Here is a 16,279-nt window from a genome sequence, read left to right as displayed (position 1 = left end):
GTTTTAATTTGCATTTCATGGATGGCTAGTGATGTGGAGCATTTTTTCATATATTTATTCGCTTCTTTAATTTCATCCTCTGAGAAGCATGTGTTCATCTCGGATGCCCATTTCTGGATTGGGTGGGACCTTATTCTTGAAGTAGAAAATCAAACCTGTATTTCACTCCAATTCCTCACCCAAACACTTTGCCCCAGTTAGAGACAGATTTTTGGAAATGTTTTTTATACTTTCTGAAAGCTTTTTTGTTTGTTAAGCTTAGTGTGGAGAAATGAGAAAAAGCTCCCAACTATTGAAGATTTGTATAGTTACAACTTGGCTAAGTGTATGATTCTAGGTGCTAAGAAAAGCTTGGTTTAGAATTTAAACTAAAGTTGACTAAGAAACACCTTTCTCAAGTTCCAGGATACTTTTACTAACTGCTTTTAGTAACATACGATCTGAAGTAATACTGAATTTGACACTTCCTTTCAAATTCTCTTTGCAAACTTCGTAAAGTTATTTTCAAATTAACTTGACTCTTGATTAGTGTCTCAAGGACTATTATTTCTGTTTATGAATCTTGATATATAGAGAAGAATATTTTAAGACATTCAAAACTTACAAAATTGTTTACCAAATTACATTTGTATAAAAAACAGTTAACTAGTTTCACTTAATCATCAAGGGAGGAATTTTGCTCTTCTACTGATAAAACCAAGACCACGTTGACTCCTGCATACAAAGGAGTGTTCTGTAGATTTAAAAACATCTAAAAATATTTTGAGCCTTTTTTTTTTTAGTTCTCATAGATGTTTCTCAGAATGATTGCTGAAATACTCAGCAAATATCATCAAACTAACTTCAAGAGCAGTGTGCTTAGTCATTAAAAAAAGGGTAAATTGGTAGGCCCAAAGGATTATGTCTATGTATGTTTTCTTCGAGAAGCAGACCTAGCAGGAAATTTTATTCACTTACTTACTTTTCTTGCAGCTATATCTAAACTTTCCAATGTAGATAAAACATATTTTTACACACTTAAAAATACCCAGGAGTGGTTTTTCAGTTATAAGCAATTGTATCAGTTCACTTCGGTAAACACTTATTGTTTAGAAGTTGTGTTTTGTGTATATGTTTGTGTGTGGCTATATAAAGTTCGTTAATGTTATATTTGATTGTTGATGCATTCAGAAAGAACAAAATTATGATACAAATAAAAAAATATATGGTCAAAAATTACAGTGTTCAGAATATTACAGCAGAGATAATTTTACTGGTATCAGTATCATTGACTACAGGTGTGTATCTTCTGTTTAACTCAGTCCTTATGGTTTTATTTTTAGTAATGGTATCTTCATTTTGTTAATAAAATTATGTCAACCCCTTAATATTATTGAGGGGCATGTATCAGATCCACTGTGCATTTTGAGGATATATTGTGTAAGAATAGTTAATGATAAATAGTGAAAATTTAAAACAAAAAATACTGAAAATGTGCTGTATGTGTAAGAATTTGGTTTTGTGTCAGTCCTTCATTTTTTTCTTCATATTTTTAGTGGAAGTATTATCATAAAAACTAAAGTACACTTTTGAAATATTTTTATGTCCTAATATAGTAAAAAATTAAATCAGTCTGATTACAAAGTGACTTTGCTTTTCAGTTTTTTATTTATGACTTTGTTGTAACACTTGTGATCTGTTTTCTGCCCTTCGAGTCTGAACTTGTTAGATTTTAAATTTGCACAGGCTTGTTGACCCTGAAAAATAATAAATAATTTACTTGTTAATGTTTGCATTCTTATTAGAGTAGACTAGCTTATGAAATTGAAAGTAAAATTTTGATCCAGTGTAAAATCAGTCCAACTGAGCAGATACTAGATTAGTTCATAAAAAGGAATTTCCCAGGTTTTGTAGAAAACAGAATTCCTTTAGGAATTGTAATAATTTGTAAATGGAATGGTCACCTCCCAATTTGGCAAATTTAATAAGAAACTGAACTAATTTGTATATTCAGCAACTTTATTTTCTGTTTTTAGGATTCTCTCAGTGCACAGTGACCACCCAATCCTTATATCCATAGCATTTTCTCAGTCTGTGTCTGTCTTTCTAGGTAAATGGAATCTCAGCATTGTTTTACTTTGCATCTCTCAAATTACCAGTGATGTTGAACATTTTTTAATAGATTTATTTGACATTTGTACTTCTTTATCTGAAAAATGCATTTATCTCAGGTGCCCATTTTTTGGGGTTGGGTCTTTGAATTGGAGAGTGGCTGATTTTTTTTCCAGTTCTTATATATATTATTATATTATATATTGTAGACAAATCCTTTGAGGAGCAACTGCATAAAAATTTTCACACTGTGGGTTTTGTTTTCACTTTTTTGGTGATTTCTTTTGATATGAAAAAAACTTTTTAATAAGATGAGATTCCAGTTGTTGATTCTTTGAAGAGTTTTCTGTGTAGTCTGGGTTCGTTCATGAACTCTGCCTTCACCTGTGTTTTGAAGATTATTACCTACTTTCTCTCCTAGTAAGTTTAGTGTTTCCATTTTAATATTTGGCTTTTTTTTTTATCTATTTTTAGTTTAGTGCATGGTAGTAGATATACATCTAGTTTTAATCTTTGGCAGGTAGACAATCAGTTTTTCAGCACCATTTATTAGAAAGGCTATCTTTCTTCCAGTGAATGTGTTTGGCCCCTTTGTCAAAGATAAGGTAACTGAATGTGTTTGTAGTTGTATCTGTATCTTCTGATCTGTTACACTGATCCTCAGATCTGTTGTTTTGTTGTTTGTTTTGCCATTACCATGCTGATTTTATCACAGTAGCTTTGTAGTATAATTTCAAGTCGAGTATTGTGATGCTCTCTGCCTTTCCTTTATTGTCCAGGGTTGCTTTTGTTATTCCAGATCTCTTCTGGTTCCAAATGAATTTTACAAATATTTTCTCTAGTTCTGTGAGGTATGCTAATGATATTTTGATCAAGATTGCATTAAACCTGTTTTGGGAATATGCCTATTTTCGCAATGTTGGTTCTTCCAATCCATAAGCAAGGGATATCTTTCCATTTTCTGATATCATCTTTGTCTCCTTTTTCAGAGTAATGTAATTTTCACTGTATAGTTCCTTTGTTTCCTTTGATAAATTGAGAATTCAAATCTTTTATCTGAAACTGCATCTGATATAATGATTATATGATAATAACTCTTTGTGACACTAGTGTATTTGCCAAAATATGAGTCCTAATAGCTCTTTTTTGTGTTTGGAATAGTCAAACTGAATATTTAATCTAAGTACCTTGGACATTAAAGCTTCACCTGCTTTGTTAATTTTGTATATTTACTGATAACTACAATGAACTAATGTAATACAAGAATAAGTAATTTATCTTTGGGAAATTTCCTGATTAAGTTGTGGCATGCTGCCATTGATAACAATTTCATTAAATGGTAGAGATGAGTAACCTGTGTTTTTACTTTAGAGAAAGAACTTGCATAGCTGATCTCTATATATAATTTTATATTTGTACAAAATAATAAAGTGTTGATAGTGTTGAAAAGTGCCCATAATGAAATTAGAACTGCTCATTAATCTAATTTCTTGCCAATACACCTCTCACAAAAACAGCAAGCAGCAAATTTAACTTGTTCCTCTTACTGTGTAGCCAGAGCAAGTAGTGCTGCCCAACAGAGAGCTCAAAAGTGAAAAGGTCTGTCCCAGACAAATATAAGCCCTTGCTCTGTTTCTCTCTCTAACTAGAACATTGCATAGGGTATAGTTACTTATGGGTTTGTGTTTTCATTACATTGTGAAGTACTTGAGGATAGGAACCAGATCTTCTTACATGTATGTCCCATTACTTAATAAACTACATGATGAATATGTTAAGTGTCTATAAAATAAAGTTGTCTTAAAAGTTTTTTATCAAGCCTGTAATCCTACTACTTGGGAGGCTGAGGCAGGAAGAGCTCTGAATTGGAGACTGCCTTGGGCTACACAGTGAGTTCATGACCAGCTTGGACTACATAATGAGACCCTGTCATAAAAAACGACAGGAGGCCAACAAGATAGCTCAGCAGACTAGGCAAGTGCTTAGGTAAGTGCAAAGACCACGGTTTGATCCCTGCCACCACATGCCATGCCAGCCCCACCCACAGGGCAGGCTGAACCGGCCACAGTCTGGGCATAGTGGTACATGCCTGTAATCCCAGCACTGGTGAGACTGAAAGCAGGGGGATCACCATGAGTCCAAACTGTGTAGTGAGACCCTGCAGCAACCAAATACATTAAAAAGTTTCCAGGAAAAATCCTGAGGGGATTTGACTGACTTTATCAGACCCAAAAGCTACAACTCTTGTTGCATAGGTCTTGCTTTACCTTGGTCTTAACCATCCAGCAGGAAAGTATAAAGACGAAGTATAAGTAAAGCCATGGTGTTATGTTGAGCTGTAGGGGACTCAGGTCAACAGTTTCTGACACTGCCAGTCAAGCGGAAGACCCAATACTATTATGGGATACTGGACTCTTTTAGAATATTTTGCTGAGTTAACACACCTTTAATATTTATGAAGGAACTAAACAAAAAAGGGGATACAGATGAATGTCCATTTTGTATCTATGTATTCAAAGTGGTTAGGATAGATATATAGTTACATTCTCTTAATGAATAGAGGGATTTGCTCTAATGGTGTTTGTAAATAAGATATCAAGTCTGCATCTTGTACAGCAAATAACCACTAGGAAGAGAGTATGCAATGTGTTAATTATTGAAACTGTCTTACCAATTTGATTTGAAACTGTCTCATTGCTATTTGTTTCTCAATAAAATTATGGGAAAAAAATGTTTCTATCAGGCTAGGAGTAGCTTTATTAGTAACCTGCTTTTGATCCCCACAATCCCCTGCAAAACGTTCCATCCAAAAAAATAACCAAATTTTTTTAGTCTCATTACATTATCCTTCTCATTCATTCTTACTTGGTTATTTAATAATATTATGTTGTATATTTATGTTTTATGTGTTTTATTGCAATGCTGTTATTAAAAGTCCTTATAATTTTAATACTTTCAAATTTTAATTAGGCTTAACTCTCTACCTTTACAGTATTATAATTACCAGTTAAATAAAAACGGGTTTTAAAAACTGGGTGACATGTTTTAACAGCTGTCATTTTAATTACAGATGAATGCATACCCTCTTATCCTGGAAGTGACATGCCAAGGAATGACAGCATATGGTCGAAAGTAACTGAGGAAGGAACAGACTTGTCACAGCGACTTGTGAGGAGTGGTTTTGCAGAAACTGAGATAGATCCTGAAAATGAAGAGCTTATGCTAAGCATTAGCTCTCGACTACAAGCAGCAGTTGAAAAACTTCTAGAAGCAATAAGTGAAACCAGTAATCAGGTAAGCTCCTTAACTTGCAAGTATCTTCTGAGTTTGAAGCAGATTTTCTTTTAAAGCTATGGGATGGTTAAATGTTTCAGTCTGCTGTTCCACAGAAATTTAGTTGGTTGTGTTTGTGACAGTCAGGCATGGTATCACTGATCTTGTTTTCATATCATCTAATATGGTAATGGGTTCTTCCACTTTGAGAATTCAGTGTTTGTATTATTTACCTCACTTGTTGCTGAAACAAAATACCCAACACCCAAAGTTAAAGGAGGAAAGATTTATTTGGCTCACAATTTGTAGAGTTTTCATTTCATAGTTGTCTGAATCCAAGACAGGGTGACCTGGCAAAGGGGCATCACAGAGAAGAAGTTTATGGTGGGTATAAGGCAGGGGAACAGTAAAGCAGTGAAGGGAACAGTAAAGCAGCAGCAGCTGGCCTGTCTTCAGTCCCTTTAACCGGCCATGCTTTGTAACTTTAGAGTGGGTAGCATTCACACCCAGGTTGAGCCTTCCCATCATCCGTACCAGCACTATGCCAGACCCATCACTGGACTCACATAAGTCACACAGCCTTAATGTCAACATTTCACGCACTAGTTCCAGCCACCTCTAAAAACATGCCACATATGACAGCATGAGGCTTTTGGAAAACATCTAGACACACACCATCACAGTATTGTTTTAATATTCAGATCTAGATTGTTGCACATTACTTTCTATGCTAAAAGAGATTTTTAACTTTACTGTTAACATAAAATGTTGCATTAAAATGTTATTTTATTTATTTACTTACCTAATTATTTTTGGCGGAACCAGGGATTGAACTCAGGCCCTTGTGCTTGCCAGGCAAGCACTTATTCTACTGAGCTATCTACCCAGCCCTAAAATGTTATTTTAAAGAATCCATGAATCTGTATGTTCTTGTCTTGTAGAGGAATAGTTTTGAGACAAAAGCCTGATGTCCCAAGAGAGCAAGGAACACTGGACTGAGCCCAAGGAGGGTTGCTGTCTGTTTGCAAGTTCCCGGCAAGATGGGACCCAAGGCAGCAGATAACAGCTTCTCCTGCAGGCGCCCTGTCCTTTGATCCCTTGCTTGGGATGTTATCGGCTAGCATTTGTGTGAACCTAGTGTTAGGCAAATGGTAGAAGTCAATAGAGATAATAGTTTATATTCACTTAGGTAATTATGTACATTTCTTAGTCTGCCTTTACCCCTCAATAAATATGAGATGCTTCTGAGGCTCGGGGCTCACTTGGAGAGAGACTAATCTCAGTGAGACCTCTAAAGCTACATTCATCAGGTCTTCTCGTCGTTTCTTTCAGCACCCATCTGTAACATACAACATTGTCTTGTTTCTGATTTTATAGTGAAAGCTTTCATATTTTGTATTTAGTATAATTTTAACTATTGGTTTGTCACAGATAGCTTTTTTCAGATTTTGAGATAAAGACCATATATTCGTTTTATGTGATGTTTTTGTCCTGAATGGATTGTTGTCCTTTGTCAAATGCTTTTTCTCCTTCTGTTAGGAGGATAATGTGATTTTTGTCCTTTATTCTGTTAATGGTGTTGTATTACATTTATTGATTTGAATATGTTGAACCGTTACTGCATCCCTGAGCTGAAACCTACTTGATCATGGTATATACTCTTGATGATTTGCTACCTCCTGTTTGCAATCTTTTTTTTTTTTATTTTTTTTATTGAGTCCAGGTTCTCACTGTGCAGTTTAAACTCATAGTGATCCTCCTGCTTAGCCTCCCCAGCTCTGGGATTACAAGCATTCACCACCATGTCCGGTTTTGGTGGCCAGTACCAGGGATTGTACTTCAGTCCTTGCGCTTGCCAGGCAGGCACTTAGACCACTGAGCTGTCCCCCGAGCCCTCTGTTTGCAATCTTATTAAGGATTTTTGCACCTGTTCCAACAAAATTCATTGAGATAAACACTCAGGAGAGACAAATAATGGGAAGAAACAAGGCTTTTATTGCTGGCAGGAGGATGACCTGATTCAAAATTAGGGAATATCCATGACCAGAGAACTTCATAGTTACAAGTAACCACGGTAACCACATTACCCTACTTTGGAATTTTACAAAAAAGTCACAAAGTTTACATTCTCAGGGGTTTGTTAGTATGGTTGAATTTTAGGTTAACTATAATTTGCCTTAACTGTTTAGGTTAGCAATTTGTTCTTTGTGGGTTTTAATGGTTAACTAAGAGGGAAAGGAGATAGGAGTGAATTTACCTAAAGATTAAGTGAATGTGAAAAAGGAGTCTGTCTTGCTATGTTACACCGAGGTGGAGATTGACCAATAGTTCTCTTTTTTTGGTTGTTTCTCCTTTGGATTTGGATACGTATTGGAATTATCCTTTGGATAATTCATACGTATCTAGGAATATGTCAATTTCTTCTGTTTTCCATCTTATTAGAATAAAGGTTCTTAAAGTAGATATTAATGATCTTCTGGATTTCTGTAGGATTTGTTATAATTTCATCCTTTTATTTCTAATGACATGGATTTGAGTTTTTTCTCTCCTTTTTGATTAGATGGGTTGAGGGTTTGTCAGTGTTATTTAATCTTCCAAGGAATCAACTCTTCCATTTATTGACTCTTTATATTGTTTTTTTAGTCTCTGTTGCATTAATTTCGGCACTAATCTTTATAATTTCTCCCTTGTATATAAGCTTTGGACTTGACTTGCCCTTCTTTTTGTAATAGTTTGAGGACCAACATTAGATTGTTTGTTTGAACTCATTCTGTTTTTCTGATGTTGGAGTTCACAGCTATAAATTTGCCTTATACAACTGCTTTCACTGTGTTTCATAAATTCTAGTATATAGTTTTGACATAATTTAATTTTGGATGCTTTCTAATCTCTTAATGTCATCTGTGTCCCATTGGTTATTCAAGAGAGAGTTAATTTCAATATGTTTATGAATTTTTTGATTGCCTTTGAAATTGATTCCTAATTTTGCTACATTATAGACTGATAATATATGTGAAATAATTTCTGTCCTTTTACTTAAACTTTCTCTATGAGGTATTTTGTTGTCTATTTGGGAGAAATGAATAGCAGATAAAAATGTGTATCCTGATGTGGGGTGTTATACTGTAAACATCTAGTAAGTGCATTTATTCAAAAGTTTGGTTCAGTTCTAATATTTCTTTGAGTTTTTTTTTTTTTTTTTTATTAGTTGATCTGTATATTTGTAACAGTGTGATGTTGAAGTCCCCCGTTATAATTGTATGAGTGGTCATTTGATTTTTTATGTCTGTTAGTTAGTATTTGGTTTATACATTGGTTGTACTGTTATTTGGTGCATATATATTTGTGATTGTTATTTCTTCCTCTTCAGATTGTTCCCTTAACAATGATATAGTGATCTTCTTTATCTCTCTTGATCACTCTCGGTTTGTAATCCACCTTGTCTGCAATCAGAACAGCAACTTGTTTTTTCCCCAAACTGCTGTCACATGTAGTATTTTTCCCAATTCTTTCAATTTCGGTCTGTGAATTTTTTTCTGAATTAAGTGAATTGTTTTGATGCAGCAAGTTGTTGGATCTTGCTTCTTGATCCGTTCTGCCAGCCTTTCTTTTGAGTGGTAAATTGAGACCATTTACATTGATGGTTATAACTGATATGTATTGAGTTATTCTTGTTATGTTCTTTTCACTGTTGGTCTCCTCTTTCCCCTCTGTTTAATTACCTGTCTTATCTGATGGATTCATTCTTTCAGGGTTCATGGAATTGTAGTCTTCATTCTTTTTCTAGATAATAATGTTTTCAGAACATCTGGAATACTTGTTTGTTGTGAATTTCTTCAGGTGTCATTTGTCATGGAAATATCTTAAAGATAGTTTTGTGGGGTTTATCAGTCGTTTGGAGGTTGTTTTCTTGAAGCTTCATGCCAAGCTATCCTTCATTTAAGGGTTTATGTTGAGAAGTCTGCTGGATTCTGATATGATTTCTTTTATAGGTGATTTCTCTTTTCTCTAACAGGTTTTAATGGTCTATTTTTGTTTTGAATCTGGCATCCTATTATAATATGCCTTGGGTTAGTTTTTTTTTTAATCATGGTTAATTGTAGTTCTGTATACTTCACTAATCTATATGTCAAATTCTTTTTCTGTCCATGAGAAGTTTTCAGCAACTACTTGTGCAAACAAATTTTTTTTTTTTATTGGTGTTATCTCTTGCTTTTGTGTATTGACTACAGTCAATTTTATGTTGTTCTTTGTGTCATGTAGCAGCTGTTAAGACTGGTTTTTCAGGGCCGGGGAGGTGAATAGTAGAATAAGCGCTTCCCTGGCAAGCGCAAAGGTCCTAAGTTCAATCCACGGTTCTGCCAAAAAGAAAAAAAAAAAGACTGGTTTTTTGTAGTACCTTGCTATTTCTAAAAAAATCCTTCTTTCCATGATCGCTGACTAAATGCTGTCTTAATAGATCTGATATTCTTTTCTCACCTTAGTAAATTCTTTCAATTATATTTGTAGTCTCCTTGATATCTGATTTAATCTATTTCATGAGTTCAGTTTATTTCTGTGTTGAGCATTCATAATTCCCATCATTTTCCTAAATTCCTTTTTTTTTTTTTAATTTCTATGTTCTCTAGATTCAGTAGCCATGCTGAATTCAGTAGCCCTTTATTATGGTCATTATCTCTGAAATTATTTGAGAAATTATTTCTGATTTGATTCTTTTCTAGAGTCTCATTCATTTGCTTTAGTACTTCTGCTGTTAGCACTTCAAAGCATCTAGGTGGCTGACTTTCAAGTTTTTCCATCTCCTGTGAACTGGAAGTCTCAGTAAGGTTGCATCTTGTTTCCATGTCTCATTTTCTTTTCTTTTTTTATTTGTAATTCCTGCATTGATGCTTGTAAATTGTTTATTGTAGGTATCTTTATTACTACTATTGAGAACTGGTAGGAAATGACTATTTCTCCAAGACATGTTTAAGGTGTAGCTGACTTTGGGGTTTTGAATGTAATATCCTACCTTTTCAATTTATTGAGGGTGAGAAGTTGCTGCCTGTTTGGCCCAACTGTTGTTCCCTGACACTAGCCTACTCTTTTGTTTTTTTTACCTCAGGCAATCTTATTCTTGTTATATAAGGGAAAAAAAACTAATTAGGATAACTCATCTTGACTGAAGTAGAAAATCAGTAGTAATATTAGCATGACACATACTCTAGAAAATGACAGATGGTGGCAACTATTAATGTTCCACCCTTAACTTTATGAGCAAAATTTGTAGTTAATAATCAAATCTAAAACAAATCAAAAAATTATGTGCAGTGAATATCCCCTCAATATAGTAATTTTACCCTCAGGATAATTTGTAAAATGGATTAGGAAGGAAAATAGAGAAATAGAAGAACAAGAGAAAGTGATTAGAAGCAAGGCTGGACAACAAAGGAAGATATATGCAATTTTTTGAAACTGGTGAAGAAGACAGGAGGGGAAGAAGGAATTAACAGAAACTACAGAACCAAACAGCGACCCCCTAAAAAACTAGAAACAATGTTTTCAGCCATATGAAAAAAAACAAGAAAAAAAAAGAAATAAATGGAATTTTTTTAAAACAAAAAAGAAAATCAGAGAAAAATGTTCAGTTCAGGTTATGTGACATAACCCAGATCCATATTGATTGATCCCATCAAGCCATTGGGATTAGAATTTTGGCAGTGGTGATAGCACCAACAAACCTGGACCCTCAGTTCCTCTCCAGTTTTGGCTGTGAGGTGGTACCTAATTTTTTCAGCCTATAACACTCAAGGTGCTTCCTGCTTGTACTGGGGTCGGTATCCTCCTGCCAGCTTGAGCTTGGCTGCGCTTGACTCTTGGATCCTCTAGATGGAGCCAACTAATAGCTGCTCTGAGTCTAACTTCTTTTGGACCCTTTCCATTATGGATACTGGCCAGTTACAGGGGGCAGGAGGGGGATGGGGGGGTCAACCCTAATAACTCACCAACCACTACAGTCCACAGCACCCACTATCTTGCTCCACAGGTGTGTTTCTCTGTAGAGGCCTCTGGGGTTGGCAGTAGTCACTCTGTAAGTTTGAGCTGCCCTTTCCACACTGTGAGCCTGGGTTCATGGAGAAAGCACTGCTTACCACCTCCCTCTTCTGCATCGTGGTACCACTCTTTGCTCTCCCAATGAGCTCTAATTCTCACTTCAGATCTTTTTTGGTTCCCAGGGATACACTTTGGTCTTTCTCTTCATCAAGGTACTATATTCCAGCCTCTGGGTTCCAAACATCTGAGAGGCTGTTTTTGTGCTGCACACTGCTCCACCATCTTCCCAGAAGTCTTGTAACTATCACATTACAGTTATTCTAAATATAAGAAATACAGCAATATACAATATAGCCAAAGTCCCTGCTCACAAGAACATACAATTTAACAGAAGCCAATAATGCATAGATACATACTATGTCAAATGGTGATAACTTCTTTGAAGAAAAATTAATAGATCGAAGATAGAGTATGGTAGAGGAATTGAATGTTTTATATAGGAAAATAAAGGAAGGGCTCTAATAATGTGATATTCAAGCCTATTTCTCAAGAAAATGTGGGAGACTATACCACATAGGTAAATGAAGAGCAATGTTCAGGCAGAGAGACAACAAGTACAAAGGCCATGAGGTGTGGTTGACAAAGGGGCCAATGCAGCCAGATGAAAGTGAGTACTGAGTACGAGAGGGCAGTGAGGCCTGGAGTCATTCACAAGAATTTTCAGTTCTTGCTGTTGAGTCATGAAGACTAGTTTCTAACTTTGTATTATAGAATAACTGTAGACTTACAGAAAAATTATTTTTAAAAACCTGCAGAGTTCCTTTGTACCCACTTAGCCAGCTTCCCCTAATGTTATCATCCCATATAACCATAATATAATTATAAAACTAAAATAAATACCAGTACAACACTGTTACATACAAGCCATTTAGATTTCACTAGTTTTTCTTGTAATGTCCTTTGCTGTTCCAAGGTGTATTTCAAGGTTCCTCATTGCACTTAGTTGTCTGCTTTTACCCTCTCAAGTCTCTGACAGCTCCTTCATCTTTCTTTATCTTTTATTACCTTGACACTTGAAAATGTAGTGGTCAGAGGAGGCTGAGGCAAGAGGATCGCAAGTTTGAGGCCAGCCTGGGCAACTTAGTGCAACCTTCTGTTGTGGTTTAGGTTTAAGATAATCCCCAGAAGTCACATGGGTTTGGAGGCGGGACTTTTTTGGAAGCTAATTGAATCATAATGTATTGTCTGTTAAGATGAAAATAACTGGGGGTGTGGCTCAGGGAGTGTTGGGGGAGTACTGGTTAAAAATTGAGAGTTGCCCTGTGCTTTTTCCTGATTACATGATTCCTGTGCCTTTGTATGATTCCACAAAAGTTATGTGCCCTTCTCAATGTGTCATGTCAGGGGTCACAGGAATTCATTGTCTTCTTACTGATGATATTAATCCTGATTGCTTATGGTTTCTGCTGGGTTTCTTGTCTGGAATATTATTTTTTTTCACTTTGTAAATAATAAGAATCTTGGGAAGATACTTTGATATTATGCAGATAATCTTGTTTCTCAACTGTTACCCACTAACTTTAGCATCCATTGTTGAATCTTTACTACAGTAGTTATTATAATGGTATTCTAATGGTTATTTCTAATACTGCTCATTGCATTACTTATTTAGAATTTGTATGGACTGTCTCTTAACCCATATTTATTTACTTTATCTAATATGTCACAGTATGGACTAATGGCTATTTTATTTGCTTGATACAACCTAATACTATAATATGTTGTTCCAGTTTAGGAATTGAGAACTTTTTCAGGTTTGCTTTTGTGTCCATTTGAAGTGCTAGTTTATTAGCTTTAGTATTGTATAATGCTTCAGGACCAGCTTTATCTCCAAGAAACTCATGTTTCTTTGCTAGAGAATAATATTGAGAAACCAAGATCTGGTGCTAAATATATTCATTGTTACTAGGATGTCATTATTTCTATGTTCTCTTAGTGAAGAGTTTGAAAAATAAATACATATATTTGTGTATGTATGTTAACCTTTGTCTCTGTATCTATTTCTGCATATTTTTATAATCACATGTGATAATCTTCACTTTATGTGGACAGTGCTTTCAGTTGTTGTAGATGCAGAGTCATGTATCCACCACTGTAGCCATAATGCAAACAGTTCCGTCACTACTCTTTTTATAGTCGTGCCCCTTCACACCCTACGCCCATGGCAAACACTGGCTTGGTTTCCTTCCTTTCCCTCAGTTTTGCTGTTTCCAAAGTGTCATAAGTAAAATCATATTTCATTTTAAATGTGCCTTCTTTGCCATAACAGTGCATTTAAAGTTCCTTTAGTTTGTTGCTTTTTTTGTAGATGAGGAATATTACATTGTATGCATGCATATCTGTTTATTCATTTGCTGTTTGAAAGACATACAAATTGTTTTCTGTTTTGATTCCTTTGAGCATCTTGTTAAAAACAGACTGAAGTAGGTAGAGGAGAGTGAGGGCACATGTAGAGAGAGGCACAGAAACCAGAAGAGAAGTCACTTGCCCAGGCTTACATATGAAGTGGTAGAGGAAGAAATTGAACCCAAGCACTTTGGCATCAGAATCAATCCTCTTAACCACCAACTGATTACATGTGGGAGATAAGAATAAGTAAACCAAGCATGGCTCTTGAATGCAGTTGTCAGCTATTTAATTTAGTGACATAGAGGATGCAAAAGAAGTGAATACGAGTTCAGTTTTAGATACACTGAGTCTTAGCATATAGATGATACCTCTAGTTAAAGAAATTCACTACTATCTGGAGTTTGGAGTGGACTAAGTGGGAAGTTATCACTATTTTAAGGCATTGGAAGCCATAGTTTTCTTTATTATTTTCATTTTCATTTCTTTTTTCCCCAAAACTCAGGCCTCAGTTCTGCAAAGTAATCAGAATATGCATGCTGTTTCATACATGGTGTCCAGAATTAAAGGAATTTATCACAGTCTTCATGATTTTAAAGAGTACACACAGTAGTAGATATTTTTACCCAGGTAAAATGGTGACATGTAAAAGAATAAAGATACGTAAGCATACAGAGCAGTATCATGAAATTCAAATGAGTTTCCAAAAGTTTCAGATACAATATCAGGAAGAGGTTATGTTTACAAAGGATTTAGTGTCCCATTTCAGTATGGAGACTGATATTAGTGAGAATAGTTCCATAGAGTAGAAGAGAATTAAAACTTTAGACTTAATCAGAGTTGAAGAGAAATGGCAGTGTCATAACACCTACTTTTGAGGAAAACAGGACATCACTGGCTTGAAAGAAAAAGAAATGCTTTTTTTATTTTTTTGCAATAGTTTATATTAATTAGAAAGGAGAGACAGGACAGGATAGTCTATGCACAGCTCCCAGACTGTATAGCTTTATACAGTCAAGGTATACGAGGCCAGACTCCAGTGCTGGTGGAAAATGTAGTTTTTGTTGCAGGAAGACTGCTTCTAATAAGTTTCCAGAGACTGCAGGGTGCATTGAGGAGGTAAATTTTTCTTTCTTTCCTTTTTTTAATGTGTTTGGTACTGGGTCTCACTGTGCAGTCTGGATTCGTAGTGCTACTCCTCTTTTCAGCCTCCCCAGCACTGGGATTACAGGCATGTCAGGACTTGGTGGCCAGCTCAACTTGCCCAGGGGCAGGACCAGCAGCCTGTGGTGTTGGGGACCAAACCCCATCCCTGTGCTTGCCTAAGTAGGCACTTAGTCCACTGAGCTATCTCACCAGGTTGGTAAATTTCATTGAAAAGACCCCAAGGTCTAAACAAATGTTACTGATATTCAGCTTAATGCTTTTACTTGCTGTGTAATTTCAGTGAAAAATAAATAATTGAACCTTAGTTTTAAGGTTTGGGACTTCTTTAGGCTCTAAAGATGCATCCTATTTTAATACAAGAACTGTTGGACATTTTCTTTACTATGTATTAGAGTATTTGATATGTACTCATGAGCTAATTTTACAAGATATAGAAGTAGTTTACAATATATATGTGATTGGAGAGACGATTTCCCCAATGATATGTCCAAGGCCATGTAATAATTTGCTTATACAGTCTACCATAAAACACAGACATATATTCCATATATTGGCATTTTTCTATTGGCTGGAGTAGCTTTTATTGTAATATGGTGAATATTGCTTAGAGACTATCCTAAGGCCCTTAGAAAGGTAATTTCTTGAATGCAAACTTTATTCACTAAGTTCCTAGTGTTTGTGGGAAGGAAAGGAGGGAGGAAGGGAGAGAGGGAGAGAGAGAAAGAAGGGAAAGAAAAGAAAAGACAGGGGCCAGGGAGATGGCTAAGTAGAATAAGTGCTTGCCTGGCACGCCCAAGTGTCTGAGTTCAATCCCCAGTTCCGCCAAAAATAAATAAATAAATAAAGTTATAAAAAAAATTACTTTAAAAAAAAAAGTATAGAATTGTTGTTTTGCATGAAAGATCAAACTGGAGGGCCGGGGAGATGGCTCAGTAGAATAAGCGCTTCCCTGGCAAGCACAAGGGTCTGAGTTCAATCCCCGGTTCCCCCCCCAAAAAAAAAAAAAAATCAAACTGGAGTGCAGTTGTGGTCAGAACCAAGTGACCGCCAGCTCCACTTGTCTCTTGCCGTCGGGTAGCTAACAAGGACAAGAGTTACCAGCTGCTGCAGGTGCTTCTGCAGCCAGGAGACTCATCCTCTTCCTGAGGGGGCCTACTCCCTATAGGGCCACAGCAGAGACATCGGGACATGCTTTGGGGCACACGTGCAATGCCTTTTTACTCAGAAACACTTTGAACCCCTTCTTGGTGTTAGGGGTGGATCGCAGGGTGCTGCATGTGCTACACGGAGGCTCACCCCTGAGCTACCT

General features: G+C 35.9%; 1 protein-coding gene and 1 non-coding gene across 8 annotated transcripts in view; one reads left to right on the top strand and one right to left on the bottom strand.

The window, feature by feature from the left end:
• The window catches only part of Akap9 (A-kinase anchoring protein 9), a 207,436-nt gene that overhangs the window by 120,761 nt on the left and 70,396 nt on the right, over nt 1-16,279 (top strand). For all 7 annotated transcript variants that reach the window (XM_023706541.1, XM_023706537.1, XM_023706536.1 and 4 more), the window contains one exon: nt 5,162-5,385. In XM_023706541.1, coding sequence (XP_023562309.1) covers nt 5,162-5,385 — 224 coding nt within the window. The remainder of the gene's footprint in view (nt 1-5,161; nt 5,386-16,279) is intronic.
• On the bottom strand, nt 14,307-14,388 carry LOC111814057. The gene has a single exon (XR_002819133.1). It is a non-coding gene; the product is annotated as a small nucleolar RNA SNORD60 (small nucleolar RNA).

Source organism: Octodon degus, unplaced genomic scaffold (assembly GCF_000260255.1).
Source record: "Octodon degus isolate 3935 unplaced genomic scaffold, OctDeg1.0 scaffold00262, whole genome shotgun sequence".
In the NCBI taxonomy this organism is placed as follows: Eukaryota; Metazoa; Chordata; class Mammalia; order Rodentia; family Octodontidae; genus Octodon; species Octodon degus.
The sequence above is the reverse complement of the archived record's forward strand: the minus strand, read 5'-3'. Positions and strand labels throughout refer to the sequence as shown.